Genomic DNA, 18,792 nt, shown 5'->3' with positions numbered 1-18,792 from the left:
GCGGCAGCTACAAGCAATCATATCTTCTTCACCATGTAAATGACTCTCATAAATGCGCTCTTCAGTAGTTTAAAGGTCAAATGCAAATTACATACTCAGATTTCCTTCATAGAAGCCATGCACCATATAATTTGAAAAAAATCTGCTCTGCTAAAACCAATTTAATAGGCTGGAGTCTTCTACTCTGACATATTTTTTTCTTTACCATCTTAATTTTGTGTGTGTGTGTTAGCACTGCCTATATGTTGCATTAAATACTCTCTTCCCTTTTTTGGAAGAGAGTAAGATGAGATTCAATAGTTCTTGCTGGTTGTTTTATATGTACTAATATAAAGAGAGATGAAAGACCCAGGCTGAAGAGCTTCTTCATGTCACCAGAGCATTGAAAAGCAACTGGAGCTTACTGGTGAATCTGCCCTATCTGTTTTATTCCTAGTAAGATCACTAAAATGGCAAACTAAAATGCTTTGGTCTCTTCTGCACATGGTTTCTACTGTCAAGCTCTTAAAATGTCAAAGACGGCAACAGCTACAAAAACATTTAAAGACCTTGAAGCATTTATGAGAAAAACTGGATGTGGTTGATATACCTTTGTGATACATTACGTGATTACATACTGCACACATGACAAAATTTAAATGATGTGATTAGTTAATTTTTTCACGGTTCCATCTCTTTGATTTTGGCATGGCTTACTCAAGTTATTCACTGCATCCTATTTGTACCAACAGACTAAACTGTCAGGCATAATTCTATGTATTTCCAGGTAAGGTATGTTTAGCAGCAGCCCTGCTACAACTGGTTGCTAGGGGTTAGCGTTCTGCCATAGATTTCTGTCTGTTTTGGTATGACAGTCCACAGCATGGACTTATAAATACAATTGATATTTTGGTCTTGTCATCTTTTATAAATTCTTTGTAGATTCGGTCGTATCATCAGGAACATTTATGGTTCAGTACTGGTGCTGAACTTGTGCTTGTCGGTTTTATTTGGAGGAGGGGAGGAAGTGAGGTGCTGAGGGTGGAAATCCCACAGTTCAAACACTTACCAAAGTCTCAAGGACTCTGTGCGGGATGACACAGTACTTGTGGGGAGTTAAATACATTTTTCATAAGGTTAAGTTATGTTATTATTAAGTAAGGAAAGCATGTAAACACATGTTGGAAGTGCAGACAAGAGCGTGTAAAAAAAAAAAAAAAGAAAAAGATCACTGCCCTTTTCCCTTTTAATTAGGGCAAATTCTTTGACAGAAGAGCCAGTGGAGATTGCTGATAAAGCTAGAAAAACTATATTGCCTATGGCATTTGTTGCGTGAAATTTCTACTATAACAGCACTTACTTTTTCCTATAAAAATATCTAAGTTGACCAATAAAAATCCAGAATACTAGCCAATAAGTATTTTACAAAAATTACAGACGTCATGTAATTCTAATTCAGCCTATCTGATATGGCCATTTTCATTATACTATAATGTTTGGGAAAAAAAGTGCTTTGTTCAGAAGATTGTTACCTTCCGAATAGTGAGAGAGTGTCAGGAGACTGACACAGGAAGCTCCTGCCCCAGATCCAAAAATAGTAACTCTTTTTGGGTCTCCTCCGAAAGATCCAATATTTTCTTCAATCCAACGTAAAGCCTGGATTTGGTCAAGTAATCCATAATTGCCTTTTGCAGCTTGGTCTCCAGTACTTAAAAAACCTATAAGGCAAAAAAGATAATTTTAGCTCACCAGACACAGAATTAGCTACAGGGTATCCACATATTCACAACACATCTTCCCATCTTTTCATCTTCTGGTTGTTTTTTTTTTTCTTCTTTTTTTAAAGGTCACAGTCCTAGTTAAATGTCTCCAGTGAAAGCAGTGGAACTCATTCTGTATGCTGTTTGGTTTTGCTTTGTTTTTCCGTACTGTAGAGATCACGTGTACAAAAAATCATAGTTTCCTTTTTGAAATAATTCTATATCAATGCAACAGTACAGACTGAAGATTTTAAACATTTGATAATTGTATGTGAGTAAGGTATAAAAACTTAGGAAAAAAATTTTGTGGAAAGAAGTGAAATATTCAGTCTTCCACTGAGAACAAGGCTCTTCAACACATTAATTCAAATGCTCCTTACCATGGACCAAATTCGTCCTGAACTACACAGCCCTTTAAATTCTTGTGATATGGATATACATACTCAGAAACAAAAAAAGAAGGATGAAGAAAATAGCAAAAGGAACAGGAAAAAAAGGTCTAGGAAAAAATTACACTCCAATTTCACAGAGGATATTTATTAGGAACACAGCAGGTAAATCCTTGACAATTCAGTCTTTGGTTAGAAGATTTTATCTGAACAAATCAGGTTTTGTCTCTTTCCTTGGAAATTGCAGGGAAAGCTGCACTGCTAATTTTTTTGTTCCTGTACTGTGGTTATCTGATTTTAGAAACAAAGCAGGACACGTTTGCTGCTTTCTTGGAACTGAGAACATAATGACTGAAAGACTAGGACTGAGGTTAATTTTGTTTTTCTGAAACCATCTAAGGTGAAACATTGCAGTTATCCGCACTGCCTATCATTCACAGTTAAGACCTTGTGCTACATCCAAATTACCACTTCGAGCCATGTACTCACACTCCTCTTTTTAACTCCCACAGACCTTTTCCTGTCAGACAACTGGAAGCCAGAAGTCTATTAGAAATACCTTGCAGCATATGGAAGTTTTCAGATTAACATGACTGATTTAGGCACCGTTGACAGCTGTTTATCAAGATAAAACAAGGAAATCGGTTAGCTGATGTTTCCAAGCTAATTACCAGTTCAGACAAATTTGCCAGAAGAGGGCCCCAGGACTCAGGAGATCTGTAGTCCTGGAGCAGCTTGAGATGAGACAGTCTATAATCTGGAGCCACCTTCGCTCAAGACAAGACCTGCGGTGACTAGACCTTCATGCTCCTAGCAAGGACTGCAAAGGGAGCCTGAGGTCCCTAGGGAAAAAAAAGGCCTTGCAGTACATTTCACCTGCTTTGGCAAAGGGGAACAGATCTCTTTGCACTGGCTGTAGTTATTTTTTCAGTGATAGGAAGAATGAAAATTCACAAGGTGGAAGGGATTCACAATATAGAGGAAGCAGAAGAGAAGAGAGAGTGAGAGATAAGAAGAAGAAATTACATGTGTCAGACATTCACACCTGTATTTCCATAACGCTTTCTATGGTAAAATTCCTGCAATGATGAGATACAAAATCCAGCCTCAGAGTTTAAAGGCAAGATGACTTAAGGACTAAACTCTAAATATGGAATGCTATATGGCCTACCTTATGGTGGCAAAAATTCCTGCATGCAAGCTTAGGCATGATTGATTGGAATGCATTACCTTGCACCCAAAAGAATCTTTTTCATTTTTAATTAGTAAATATTAACAGGTATTTAATGTCAGCAAGTGTCTGATGAGTCCCTGTATTTTTCGCAAAACAGTTGCTTCAACTGCAGTAATACAAAACACATCCTTGTTGCTAAACAATATTTGATATGACTTTCTTGTAAAAAAAATCTCCAATAACAGCAAGCACAGTAGTTAGAATAGCAGTAACATAGTCTTTTTTTTTGTCTTCTATACTAACAAGGAAAAAATAAACAAACTATTAATCCATAATTGCCTCCATTTTTTAAACAGATGTGTTTTTCTTTTCTTCACATGCCTTTATTGTCTTTTTTAGAACTGTCAAAGAAAGAATAACCCACTTGCTGGCTTTGTTGCTGCAGCTCACCGCAATGTTCTATAATATTCTATAATTAAGCCTTTATCCAATCAGAACTATGACCTCCCTAGGAGAAAGTGACTGTTGTAACCTTTAAAGCAGCATAGTAATTAATATTCAGAGCCTAAACACATTTTATCTCTTCTAGCAGCATCAAACTAAAGCTGGTTGACCTTTGTGATTTTGAATTCTTTCCAAATATACTAAAAGGTGACTGAGTAAAACTGCAGTCAATGAACATTTGATGTTACACAAATGAAGGGTTGTTTATTTTTTTGTTTCCACAGTTCTCTGCTGATTCTCATTAATTGCAAGAACAAATTTTCTTAATTTAAAAACTAACCATCATGGCAAAGTGTCAGCCCCACATGACACAAACTGAATTAGTAAATCTTTCTTTCCTTGATGAGAATGTATTTTCTTTCATGCTCTGAATAGCAGATCAAAATATTTGTTCAAAGCCATTTGAAGAAATTCACGCAAGAAGTAACTATCTGTCCAGAAATATGCAACATCAAGAGAGTTTTGGGGGTTTTTTTGGTGATCACTGTGAAGACTTCAGAACAGTATTTTCATGTGCCACCTTAAAATCCTGAGCAAACAGGAATGCATCTTTTTTTTTTTTTTTCTGAGATGGGGATTTATCCTCTGTGCCTTTTACATTTATGTTTTTAAGTGCAGTTAAGAATATTTCCCATTTCATGATTTGGCATGATTTGAAGGGCTTTCCGTGATCTGAAAATCATTAGGTTGTGGTTTTAATAGAACCTGGAAGTTCTTCTCACTAGCCTAATGCAACAGAGGAACTAATGGCAATAGTTGAACTTGGAAAACAATGGAAAACAAAGAGCTTCCCTCCCCCCCCCCCATAATGGCACAGAAAGACTTTAAGAGTAATATTCAGTTTTTTACTTCACAGATCTGTTTTCCCTTACACAACGAATTGTAAGGGTGACCACATGGCTCTCCCACTGCAAAATGCCATGGACAGCAACAGCTGAAAAAGAGGAATGTGAATGCATCCCGTCTGTATTGAGTGAAATACCCTAAATTGTCTTAGGGGAATTGGCTCCAAACTTATTGTGCCAGAGGGAAAAATGATCACCAGCTGGACTGAGCAGTAACCAGGGAATTAGAGTCTTCTGAAGCAAAAGTCAGCTTGAAAAGGGCAAATGAAGCATGGCAATTTGTAAAAGCAGAGAGAGGGAGGTGGGAAGAGGGCTGCAGCTCGACATGGTTTGACATTGCAAGAAGTGGCCATCGATACAGCAAACTCCCTCCAGCCCGGACAAAGCACCCCCCTGCGGGGCACCTGTACCCAGCCAGGGGCTGTCCATATGGGCTGGCACACAGAGGTCCCCTTGATGTGTGTGGGGCCTCGTGGGGTGTTTTCTCCCCCACTTCTTGTGGGTCAGCGGGTGTCTTGGAGCAGCAGGAGCTCACCTGATGCTGGCACAGCCATATGTCCCACATGGACAATAGGGGAACTTCCACTCCCCTCACGATGGGGCTGCTGGTGACCCACACAGCCTGGGGGTGGCTTGGTGCACACCTAACTCTGTGTATTTATGAGTGTGATTGGAAGATTTTGGGATTAGTTATAGAAGAGTGTTTAGAAATTTCTAACTGTTTACCAACATTGTAAGTATCTAGTACTGTCATTTATCTTTTGAATTGCTGATATTGATCCTGAAAATATAGCTCACTGACTGCTGGTTAGTTATATGTCATTAATAGATTAATAAATTACTTTGATACTGATTTGATTTAAATGAAATGAACTGATCAGCTTTTCCCTATGACAGTTTAATCTTTAAAAATAAATAAAAATGCATAATTTTATAAGAGGAAACAAAGTATTCTTGATTTGTTTTGCTGTATTACTTGTAATTAACCTTGTATTTCATTTTTTCTACATTCTTTCATGTAGAGAAAAGTAATGCTTCTTTAAATTGAGGTTTCTGAAGTAACAGGTTTATTTATTTTTCTCTGATTCTATTAAGGGAAGCATTCCAGATGAATGCTTCAGTTTTAATCTACTAGATTAGCTACAGTCAAGGAGAAAGAAGACTACAAATGGAAATTACTGGGAATTTTCCATTTCCACAGCCTGTAAAAATGAATGGGCTCATAAATTACATGCTGCCATTTGCACTGTTTTGATAATGCTGTGAAGACACAACACTACACACAGATCTCCTTTAGATCCCACTCACACTAGAGGAAATCCCTAGTTAGTTTTCCCACTATGCCACAGAAATCTTACTGAGAGGCTAAAGAAACCCCAATAAATCAGTGGTGATATTTCCCCTTTACTACTAAAAAGTTATTTGGGGACCCACAATGACAAATAGCATGGGAAAATATCTATAAAATCCACCCAGACAGTTTACTTCTGTCCAGCTCCAGACTTCTCTCGTGCCTGGAGGCCATCCCTATGTTAGCATGCTGTGCAGACCTGCAAGAGGGAGTCTAGAACAGAATAGCTGGAGCTCACGTGCACATTGTTTACATTTTACATACTGGTTTTTAATATGGCCTAACTCTTGTCCAGTCCCATGGGCTGAATGAATGTCCACCACTGGTGGACATCATGCATAAGGGGGAGAACATAATCCAGCTGAGGTTCACTGGGAAGGGTCCAGGTTGTACTGTACTTCACAGAACCTCCCTGTAATGTGAAACAATATGCAAGGAGGTGGTAGTGATCTGAATTAAAAGGCTAGTGTGGACATGCTCACAATCAAAATTACATTCTTCCAACAACAGAATTTCAATTTGCAAGGAGCAGGCTCAAGTACAGATGTATTTTAGCTGCAGACATTGTCCAGATATGTGAATAATAAGTAGGCTGCTTTACAACTATAAAGCATTTAACTTATACTAAATATGATATTGGATATGATATTGTCCTAATACTTAGACAAAAGTATTTTCAACTGAAGGTTATGTGGTGATTTATGGGTGTTGAATAGTTTGAGGGGAATAACATGAGTATGTCTAACTTTCGCCACCTAAAACTCTGTGTCTAATCTAATATTTTTGTTACTAACCTGACAGCTACTGTGGAGAGACAAAAAACCCCTCCAAAAGCAGCTTCAGCTTTTCAGACATCTATCTTTGGATTGACTAAATTCCCATCAAAGTAATTTTGTTTCTTTGTAGAAAATAGACAAATATAGATGACCAGCTTAGACTTGATGCCTACTTTTTAGGTGATATCAGTTTAGGTGATATCAGTTCCTAGCTAGAGAATAAAGTAATCTCTAGCACTTGTGGCTCCTGCTGCTCAGGACAGATAGACTGGCAAAAGGGTAGACTCCGATCTGTCTGCTACTGAAATGAAAATACTGAATGGACTCCTAACTTCATTCCAGTTTTCCTGGATTTAACCAATAAAAAGGGAAGAGGAATTTGTTTCTATTTGAGGACATGTTTCATTGGGTTGGGTTTTTTTTGCTCTGAAGTAGCTGTGCATAAAAAAGGAGGTTTTATCTCTGAGGAATTACTAACTTAGCCATTGGCATGAATACTAAATTCACTTTTAAAAGAACAGAAAAAAATAATTAAAATACATACACTTAGGAAAAAAATAAAGACAAAGAAAAAACCCAAACTACCATTAAATTAAGTACAGTAAATTATGATCTGAGAACTATGTCTCCAACCTTAGAGATAAAGACAATCTCCCAGATAATGGCAATCTTGTAGCAATTTACATTTATTTTATTCCTATGTACTGTGATAACTTTCCTTTGCCATTTCCCACACAATACCCAGTATTACATCACTGCAGGAAAAGCCCATTCTTTAACTTTGTATTTTGGTCCCTGGGACTAATCCATATCAAATAATTTTGATGGCTGGCTGAAAGCCTATATTTCAACTGTGAGCATTCATCCATTGCTTTGTGTCTTTACTTTCCTTCTCTCTTTGTGTCTTTCTTTTTCTTTTCTGTTCATTTGCTCCCAAAATAGTGGAAGCAGAACTAGACACTGAGCTATACTTCTGCCGTCAGATTTTTTTTCCACTGCTTCTTTACTTATACATTACATATCGGTTAGCCATGACATCTGAATTCCTATATCAACACCAGGTGTAGAGGAAAGCTTGTATAATAAAGGTATGTGTGATGGAAGTAAGTTGCCTGCTCTATGTGGAGAGTGGAACAGTGGTAACAACAATCAAAACCACTTGTACTACATTATATTTTTCATAGATACTTCACAGTTACTTCTTTTACTATCTCAATGTAAATCACAGAATCATAGAATCATAGAATGGTTAGGGTTGGAAGGGACCTTCAAAGGTCATCTAGTCCAACCCCCCTGCAAGGAGCAGGGACATCCCTGACTAGATCAGGTTGCTCAAAGCCTCATCCAGCCTCGCCATGAATGTTTCCAGGGATGGGGCATCCACCACCTCTCTGGGCAACCTGTTCCAGTGTTCTACTAGACTCACTGTAAATTTTTTTTTCCTAATATCTAATCTAAATCTACCTCCCTCTATTTTAAAACCATTACCCCTAGTCCTGTCACAACAGGCCTTACTGAACAGCCTCTCCCCGTCTTTCCTGTAGGCTCCCTTGAGGTACTGGAAGACCGCTATAACATCTCCCCAGAGCCTCCTCTTTGCCAGGCTGAACAGCCCCAACTCTCTCAGCCTGTCCTCATAGGAGAGGTGCTCCAACCCTCTTATTATCTTTGTGGCCCTCCTCTGGACCCTCTCCAACTGGTCTATGTCCTTCTTGTGTTGGGGGCTCCAGAACTGGACACAGTACTCCAGGTGGGTTCTCACCAGAGCAGAGTAGAGGGGCAGAATCACCTCCCTCGAAATACAAGCTGCTGTATGCTCATTTAATGCTAATCTTAAAATTTTCCATTTGGTATGCATAGTCACATGGGTGCAAACTTCATTCTCTGTAGTCCATGCCAAGCTGTAATAGACTATAAGTTATTAGAAACTTCAGGGGAAGCTAGGAAAACCATAAATGCAAAAGATTTTCCTGTTGTGATTTTTTGCACTTGGGCTACTGCATAATGTGTCTCAATAGTAACAAACAAACAAATATTTCATTTTCTCAAGGAATATCTCTTAGGACAGATTTTTTGTTGTTGTTGTTCTAAAGTTATATAGCAGTGGATAGTATAAAATTTCCCAGTGAAAATAGAGAAGATTGATTTGGTGTGTGAAAGCCAGTATCTTCTTAATGGTTCAAAATAGTATCAACATTTACAAAAGCAGTTTAGTACTGGTAAATTGCACTGACTTTAAGATTTAAATAAAACCACAAAGCAGAAAGTTAATCAGTTATATTTTGGGTTTTTTTTCCCATTTAAGGGGGAAAATACAAATAATGAAAGATTAACCCTCATTCTATCATATATTTTAGTAGCTACTACACTCAGTTTTAAAAGTGCATCTTGAAATGGCATACACACTTCACTGCAAATTAATTACTTTTGCTTCCTCTTCTGCCCTTCACAGATTTTCTTAAAAAAAAAAATGTTTAATTCCTGAGACATATTCCTTACATAAAAACTGATGCAAACTCAATAAGGCACATTGAACTACCAAGATACCACAATAAGAAATTAAGCATCAGGAAATCTGTACAAAATCAACAAGCTAGTGCACTTTGATCTAATTATCTCCTCCTTTTTAAGCCTCTGCTGTATTGTCTGGCTTCACATTTCTGTCTTTATGCCTCTTCATGACTGCTGACCAGACCTGTAGATCCTGTTGCAATTTCTCAGGCAAAATTCTTACAAATAAGATGGATTTGTACAGCATCTGATCAGAAATATGACATAAGTAAGATACAAGAGACTACACTTCAAAGCATAATCATGTCTTTTTGGTTTTCATTTGAAAATCTCAAGAGTAGGGTCTTTTTAAACAAAGAGCAAACGGCAAGTGTACAGCAGAGTCTTCATATTTTCTAATAGCTTTTGTTTGTATATATCACATTCACCACTGTAAAAGTGTACCCACTGAACTCATATGTTAGAAGTGTTCAAATGCAAAGTGAAATCCTTTGGGGATTATTGACTACATAGAGACCACAGTTGGCTCAGGAAGTCTGAGATACAAACAGTTGGAGGAAAGAGGAGTATCATGTATGTTTGTTCTATGCTTACCGTTCCCTAACCGTCCCCAAACATCCTCAACCGTGTTTGGAGACAGGATGCTTGGCTAGATGATGCTTTGGTTGGAATCAGTGTAACAATATATTCCTTTTTGTTTTGACTCTATGCATAACTTTAACAGTACCGTTTAAATTTTAATGTGAAGATGGCAGGATGTAAGACAGAGTGATGGTGTCCTTGATACGTTTAGAAGAAAGAAAAACATTGTTGAAGTTTTTCTACAGCATGAATCACCCATGCAAAGCTGAGTAAGCATCACTGCTGCACAGACTCACTCTGCACAGAGAGAATCTGAGACCACTATCTACTGATTAAGACAAATGGAGGGACTGTGGAGTGGCCACGTATGGGTCTGCACAGAAATGTTACACAGATACTTCTTTATCCTGAAAACAAAGCAGTAATGCGTTTCCTTCAACTGCAAAATGGTTTGAAATTTGCAGGTGCTGCTGTCAAAGCAAATTTTAAAATATTCAGTAGCTCAACCAGTAGTATGGCCTACTATTCTAAAGTAGTTGTCACTGAAAGAAATTTCTGCCTGCCGTGGCTACTTATGCTACTCAGCTCCAGAAAACACTCATTTATATTTTAAGTCAAGACACGATAAGAGAAGAGAAAAATGTAGTGAAGACAACGCAGTTTACAGTTTTCATATAAATTACTAGATTATGTTATAGGATAGTGATGTCTTTAATCCCATTTTCTAACTCAGGCTTAAGCAAGAAAAGAGTTTCTTATGATTCTACCTTGATGGATTCTTTCAAATTCTATTGTGAAGACAAAATCTAAATCTGTTTGTCTAGAAAGAATATCTCATTACCACATGCAGTACAAAATAATAGTGAAGTCAGAATATTATTATTTGTTTCTATATTGTTTCAGTACTGAAATCTAAACTGTGTTCTTTACAATTCAGAAGAATATGTAGTCTTAAATACATAAAAGCCTTTTGAAAACATCCTGGATAACATACGCTTATAAGAAAACTTAGGTGGAATAGAATGAGGAAAGACAATAGGATGTATTTGAACAGGATTTAAAATCTAATTTTATACCAATTTCTAAACAGTGAAAAGCTTCTTAAAGAGCATAAATTTATCAGAGCACTAGGGAGGTCAACAAGTTTCCTTCACTTAAGCCATTATGATATTTCTACAATTAAATAGTTTTAATGAATCCAATTGAAATTTGTACATGACATCTTAATGGCTTTTAAATTTGCTTTGTTGATTGTAAAATGCTCTGAAACTATTGTGCAATGAAATTAGGCCAATGAGTGTTCTCTAAAGCATTAGAGATTGAAGACACTTTCAACATTAAATTCTATCATTATTCATGATGAGTAGCATATAATTCTATATGAGGTGTCACTGAAGAAGCTTTTGCCAATTGTTATGAATGTAGATTTAGAAAAAATACTACATAAAGATGACAGCAACAAAGATTGCAGAACACATTCATTGATCTATTGTCTTCTTACTTACTATTTATCCAAATACTCACAAGTTAAACCTGCCATTACACAAAATTCAATCAATAAAACAGCAGGTCCAATAAAAAGATTGTTGTTGAACGCATTATAAGTAGTCTGGTTAAAAACTAAACAAAACAAACTAGAATCAATCAATTGCTCTAAGAATGTCATTGCCAGGGGAAAAAAAAAAAAAAGTTTTGTGTGCTGGAGAAGAGATTGACAAATACCTGGTGTATTCACTCACCCTATGCTTTGAAAATATTCTCTAATCACTGATATATATGGTCAAATCCAACAACATTTAACAAGGGAAATGCACTATGAGTACAGAAAAACAGCTGAATGAGCCACTACTTACTTGTAGTGTGTGGACCCTGGCCAGCAGTCAAGCATCCACAAAGTCACCAAACCCCCCAGAAATAGACAAGCAGATCATGTAAAGAATAAACACAAACAAAAACTACCATCCATTGTGATTTTAATTTTAAAAAATTCTATTAGTAAGTGAAACAAAATTCACAAATTTTATTTTTGTATTATAAATAATGCTATGTTTAGGCTCACATAGGAGTTGAGCTTCTCATGATGTGGGGTGCAGTGGATATGAATACATATTTTTTAAGTTAATAGTGAATTGTTAAAAATAAGCAGGAATGTTGCATTACTTTCAACTGTTCTAAGAAGCTAATTACATTCTGACTTCTCTATTGAAAAAAAGCTCATAATGCCCTTGCCTTATTTATTTGTGGTGCATACCACTATGAAGTATGGTGTTAATAACCCATAAACTAAGTAGCATGCTGTTCTGAAATCTCATGTAACATGCAGTTAGATCTTCTGAGAAATCACACAAATCAGCTCTGTTGATAATATTTGACTAGAATTCGTAATATCCTTAATAATATGAAAAATGCTCAGCTCCTTGACAAAGCACTAAGGAAAGGAACTGGGGAGAAGTGAACCTTACCTTACCTTACCTTCTCGCTAGTCTGACAGTGACTAATCACTGACAAAACCTTTAATAAAATTCCTGGGAGCCAAAAATAAAGTTGAAAAGTGGGGGTGTTATTAAAAGTCTTTGTATTCTACATACTCTGTATACATCTTCTAAAAATTATTAATAATTATACTATACAGACCCCTTTGAGAAAGGCATAGCACAAATGGTGTTCAACCAGAATAAATGATTCATAATCCTTTATCTTAATCCACTAGGGTTTTTTTTTTTTGTACTAAATGCTCCCTTAAAATGAAATTTCCTATGCAACACCTACAATGCCTGCTGAATCATAGAATCATAGAATGGTTTGGGTTGGAAGGGACCTTTAAACATCATCTAGTCCAACCCCCCTGCAAGGAGCAGGGACATCCCCGACTAGATCAGAAGAGCCCTGTCAGTGGATGCTGGAAAAGTATCTCACTTAAACAAAACCATGATGTATTAAAGCAGTAGATTACATAGAATATGTATCATTTTTTTTTATGCTGGACGATATTGGCATATGCCAATATCAAATTTCCTTTGGCATCAGTTTTTAAGAAAGGCTTGAAGAAAAATAAAATATCTTCTGGTGTTCTAGTTTTCGTTCCCTCTTAACATGCTCAATAAATGGTTAAACTTACTTTGTGTTTTATCAAAGCTAACTGGTAAAAAAGACTGCAAAGGTTATGAGTTCTGTTGCTGAATCTATCCAAATGTCAGTCTTCAGGAGGATGACATGTGGGTGTACTTAAATCTTTTTCACCAGAAGTCTGGTTAGCATGTAAGGTTGTCTTAGGTGCCTGTGTCCCAAAGTTAGACCCTACAACCCTGCAGCTATAGATAGGCTAACTAGGCTGTGATAAAGCTTAAACTTCATTATTTCGATGACTTGCAGGGCACTCAGGAACCATCCCAATGCCAGAAGCCACAGAGCAGAGCAACATTGCCACTGTGTCTCCCATCCCTCATGTCTCGTACATGTTGCCTGTGCTGAGAGGTCTACTAAGTAGCTTCAGAAATTGCCAAAATGAAACTTTTAGAATGATAAAAGTGTTCATGCACTTCTATCTTCACCTACTATTAAAAATACAGCTTTCAAAGACTTGAATAAGATAAGGTAGTATTTCAGGAACCAAATAAACAGATTTCTACAACTCCTAGTATTATACTCTTTTTTTTTTTTTTTTTGTGCCTTCTACTGATAGGAAAAACTCCTGTATGCAAATTTACTTTTTTTTTTTAAATAAGTCTTTGACAAAGCTATCTTTTCAAAGTATTTGATGCTGAAGTTCGCAGAATATATTAAAATAGATTGTCTCAGATTGGTTTTGCACATAATGAATCCCCTGTGAGAAATAAATGGATTTAAATAATGTGCCTCAGCATTCACAGTTCTAACAAAGTGAACCAAATAAATTCTGCTGCACATTCAAACTCACGGAATGTTCTGAATTAGTGTTTCTAAGGAGGAGTTTACCATGACAGTAGAACTATTGTGTGCCACAATTGCTCTTCTTAAAAAGAAAAAAAGCAAGCTTAAACCCCTTCTTATCACTTTCATAGCCTCAGTAATCCAATCATGTACACACAGAGATCCTAAATATATTAAAGTGTACTTTGACAATTCTAAGTTAGAGCATTCCCAGAAAAACATCAAGCTAAATATCCATAATTATGATGTTTGGCAAACAACTTTCATAAAATAGTCACAAATTAGGCGGGCTTTTTTGTAATCTGAGGCATTTTTCAACAAGAAAAAAAAAGATTCTAAGATAATACTATGTCATGGTTAAAATAACGAAAACAAGGAATTGCTTCTTTGTTTTAACATGTTATTTTGTAAGTTTTCTATAAAGCTCTGAATAAATTTGGAAGGTCATGATGAATCTTGCTCTACCACATTATCATAACAAGTGAAATATTTCTGCTATTTTGTACCAGTCTTGACCAATATCTGATGATTTAGAAGACATATATACTCCTCATTCAACTTTGCAGTTCTTAGTTTTAAATCAAATATTACTGAAGATTTCACATGTGATTCAGTTAGGCTTATTGTCAGTCATACTCTCACAGAATCATAGAACTGTTTGGATTGGAAGGGACTTTAAAGATCATCTAGTTCCAACCCCTCTGCCATGGGCAGGGATACCTTTCACTAGACCAGGTTGCGCAAAGCCTCATCCAATCTGGCCTTGAACACTTCCAGGGATGGGGCATCCACAACATCTCTGGGCAACCTCTTCCAGTTCCTCACCACCTTCACAGTAAACAATTTCTTCCTAACTTCTAACCAAAATCTACCTTCTTCCCATTTAAAGCTGTGAGCTGTTATGCCTTGTCCTATCACTACATGCCCTTGTCAAAAGTCCCTCTCCAGCTTTCTTGTAGGCCCATTTTAGGTACTGAAAGGTCTCCTTGGAGCCTTCTCTTCTCCAGGCTGAACAACCACAATTCTCTCAGTCTGTCTTCATAGCAGAAGTGCTGCAGCCCTTCGATCATCTTCATGGCCCTCCTCTGGTCTCGCTCCAACAGGTCCATGTCCTTCTTATGTTGGAAAGTTGTACTTTGCAGTACTCCAGGTGGAGTCTCATCATATTCAAGCAAGTGAGGTCTCATATTACAGAATCATAGAATCTTTAAGGTTGGTAAAGACCTCCAAGATCATCAAGTCCAACCGTCAACCTAACACCACCACGTCCACTAAACCATGTCCCAAATGCCACGTCTACATGTTCAGCCTGTTCCAGTGCCTGACCACTCTTTCAGGAAAGAATTTTTTCTTAATATCCAATCTAAATCTCCCCTGCCACAACTTGAGGCCATGTCCTCTTGTCTTGTCGCTAGTTATTTGGGAGAAGAGATCAACACTTGTCTCCCTGCAGTCTCCTTTCAGGTAGCTGTAGAGAGCAATGAGGTCTCCTCTCAGCCTCCTCTTCTCCAGAGTAAACAATTCCAATTCCCTCAGCCACTCCTCATAAGACTTGTCCTACAGACCCCTCACCAGCTTCATTGCCCTTCTCTGGATGTGCTTCAGCAACTCAACATCCTTCTTGTACTTATAGGTCCAAAATTGAACACAGTATTCGAGATGCAGCCTCACCAGTGCCGAGTACAGGCGCGCAATCACTTCCCTACTCCTGCTGGCCACACTGTTTCTGATACAAGCCAGAATGCCTTCTGGCCTTCTTGGCCACCTGGGCATACTGCTGGCTGATGTTCAGCTGGCTGTCTACCAGCACCCTCAGGTCCCTTTCTACAGGGCAGCTTTCCAGCCCCACTTCCCCAAGCCTGTAGCGTTGCATGGGGTTGTTGTGACCCAAGTGCAGGACCCAGCACTTGGCCTTGTTGAACCTCATACAGTTCACCTCAGCCCATTGGTCCAGCCTGTCCAGATCCCTCTGCAGAGTCTTCCTACCATTGAGCAGATTGACACTTCCGCCCAGTTTGGTGTCATCTGCAAACTTACTGAGGAAGCACTCAATCCCCTGATCCAGATCATTGATGAAAATGTTAAACAAAACTGGCCCCAAGACTGAGCCCTAGCGAACACCGCTTGTGACTGGCCGCCAACTGGATTTAACTCCATTCAGCACAACTCTCTGGCGTTGGCCATCCAATCAGTTTTTAACCCATTGCAGAGTACACCTGTCGAAGCCATGAGCCTCCAGCTTCTCTAGGAGAATGCTGTGAGAGATGGTATCTATTATATATATATTTTATATATATGTAATATTATGTATATATAACCATAAGTCACAAATAACCATAAAATACAAAATATAAATAACGATTTAACCATAAAAATAAATTTGATGGGGGAAGGGACTTGTTAGGTCTCCCTGATGGGAAATTGTCCTACTCATTGATCACTTTTTACTTATCTGGCAGTATTTTCGTCTTTGTATCTAATTATTAAAGTATTTGGTGCTTTTCTTTAACTTTTAATCCTTATTAAAGCTGTAATAACAGGTGAGGTAAAGCTATAATTAAAAATAAGATGAAAGAATCAACATGTAAATTTTTGACATTTTAATATAAAAGCCACCTGTTGGTAGCTGAGTTCATGCTACAATAGCCATCATTTCATGGGCATCACATAAACTTCCTTCTTTTAAGTGGTATATAATGGCTTCCTAATAGAATTACTCTGGCCCTTTGGGAAGAATTAAATTTTCAATTATTACATTCATAATTTAGAAAAGGAAATGACAATTAGATTTGTTTAATTTAATATTCCAGGGATGTGGAACTTTCCCCACTACTACATTAGTACTTGGTTTAGGTGCTTTTTTCTGTGCTTAATTATTTAATTAGTAATATATACTTTATAGCACTAAATCATTATGAAGGCTAACAGTAATGAATTGTTATTCTCTAGTTTCAAAAATCTTTTGTTATGAATCTCAGGATAAACTTACTTGTTCAGACTGATGATTTTAGTTATTACACTGTATCTGTTTACATATCCATGTAGTGATTTTAATATCATGTGAGAAAGCTAGAAATATCAGAATTAAGAAATTGAACTAGAATTTGCTTTAGAACACATTCCGGTTTCTAAATACTCCCAAATTATGCTCTAGCCCTTCATTTTTTCTTCAGAATGGATTCAGTTTTTCTGATTTCTGAGAGACCACTGGAAATCATGCAGTGGGAATCCCCTACACTTAGAGGTGATTTTTGGGGATATCCTCCTCGCCTCTCCCTAATGCACACGGTTGTGCTCAAAGTAAAGTAACACATTTCAAAAACAAAATAAGACACACACCTGATCAGTTGCTAGAAAATACTCATAACAATATTGAGAATTTGGGTTCTCAGATAGAGATATGAATAGTAGGAGGAATGTACTCACAGGGGTAAATATCTGCAAAGGAATATTAATGTTCACAAAAACTTCTATAGTTATTGGAAGGAGGGAGAAAAAATTCCTACCTTTTCTAGAGAGTAAATTAAAACACTGAATTGCTCTGAACTGCCACTGAAGGAATCACTCTTCACACCAACAAGGAGTTTCATGGGACTAATCTCTAAGGGCTTAGCAAGCGTGACCTCAGCACCTCCCGATATGTGCCACCTGGAGCAAGCAAGGGAAGCACCCACAGAAGTGTATCAGATAGGACTCATCTTCCAATCCAGAAAAGTAGTGTTGAAAGAGCAGGGAAGGAGGTGATCACTTACTGCTCTCTAAAGATACTAGGAGGAAGATGGAAATTACAGAGTCCTCTTGGGAAGCAGCGCAGGTTAGAGGGATACTAAAAGACTGCTGCCACCTGTCAGGGCTAGGCAAGATTGTGACAGCAGTTAAGATCCTTCTCAAATCAAAGGTATTTCACATCCTAATTTGTACTACCATTTATTTCACAAAAAAAAAAAAAAAAACAAAACCAAAAAAAACCCCCCACGCTATCAAAATCTCCCACGAGTCTTATTCCTGCAGAGTCAATCCAGCTCTCCTTCTGGCATTAACTGGCATGCATTAAACCAGCAAATACTCTTGATACACCCACGCTTAGTGTATCACTAGTAAAAGATGAGAGTTTACTAATTTCTACTCCAAATGATTCTCAATGTGTTGATATTAACTCATATCCTCTTCAAAACAAGCAAAGCTAAGACGCTGTAGGGCTCAAAATCTACCAAAACAGTTGTAAGAATATGACAATTATCACGCAACAGTACCAGGTATAAATGATGAAGAAAGAAATCTATTTGCAGCAAAAGAAAATAAGGTAGTATTTTATAAGGGTAGTAGGACCATTTCCAGACTTTAGGTTGGTTACTCAGCTGAGATAAAGTCAGATCTTCTGAAACGATTCTCCCTAGCAGAAAATGTATCTGAGAAGCCTGAAAAACTTTGATTAAATTCGGCTATAAAAATAAAAATATTTATTTCCTGGAACCATTCTGATGCCTTCAGATTGTTTAAGATAGTAAAAGATTACAATAGAAGGAAGAATCTCTAGGAGTGACTAGACAAAACATTTTTTCCCCCCTCCACTCTATCCTGCTTGTAAAGAATACTGCCAATAAAGTGTTAAGTATTAAACAATCTAGGGGAAAAAAGTTGTGAATTTATTTTCGTATTTTGATCCCCAAAGCAGCTATTTCTAATCTGCCTACATACAGCATTGATAGGAATGAAATTATTCTTCCCAATGAAAAGCAGCAAAATTTAGAGTAACTTTGTACAAAAGTCTCTTCATCCTATGCTATTAGAGAAAATTAAAAGACATTTTTATATTTATGCTTGTATTTTTTGGAAAGTTTTTAGTAAATATAATTATTGTTGACCTGTTATTCAAATATATATTTTTTTGCTTCTCTTTACACTTAACAGAAGAGTAAAACAGTAATTTATTTCTTTTGCAGTATGTGCCTATTAAAATGATTATTTACTCTCATATTTTACTATTAAAAAGGATCAATTTTGTATTGCTT

At 37.1% G+C, this 18,792-nt stretch overlaps 1 protein-coding gene across 1 annotated transcript in view; it reads right to left on the bottom strand.

Annotated features, from left to right (window-relative positions):
* The window catches only part of NLGN4X (neuroligin 4 X-linked), a 186,402-nt gene that overhangs the window by 13,851 nt on the left and 153,759 nt on the right, over positions 1 to 18,792 (bottom strand). The window contains exon 5 of the mRNA XM_086768294.1: positions 1,512 to 1,697. Coding sequence (XP_086624420.1) covers positions 1,512 to 1,697 — 186 coding nt within the window. The remainder of the gene's footprint in view (positions 1 to 1,511; positions 1,698 to 18,792) is intronic.

Source organism: Chlamydotis macqueenii, chromosome 1, assembly GCF_036417535.1.
Source record: "Chlamydotis macqueenii isolate bChlMac1 chromosome 1, bChlMac1.mat, whole genome shotgun sequence".
NCBI classification, from domain to species: Eukaryota; Metazoa; Chordata; class Aves; order Otidiformes; family Otididae; genus Chlamydotis; species Chlamydotis macqueenii.
This window is presented reverse-complemented; position numbering and strand designations above follow the sequence as displayed.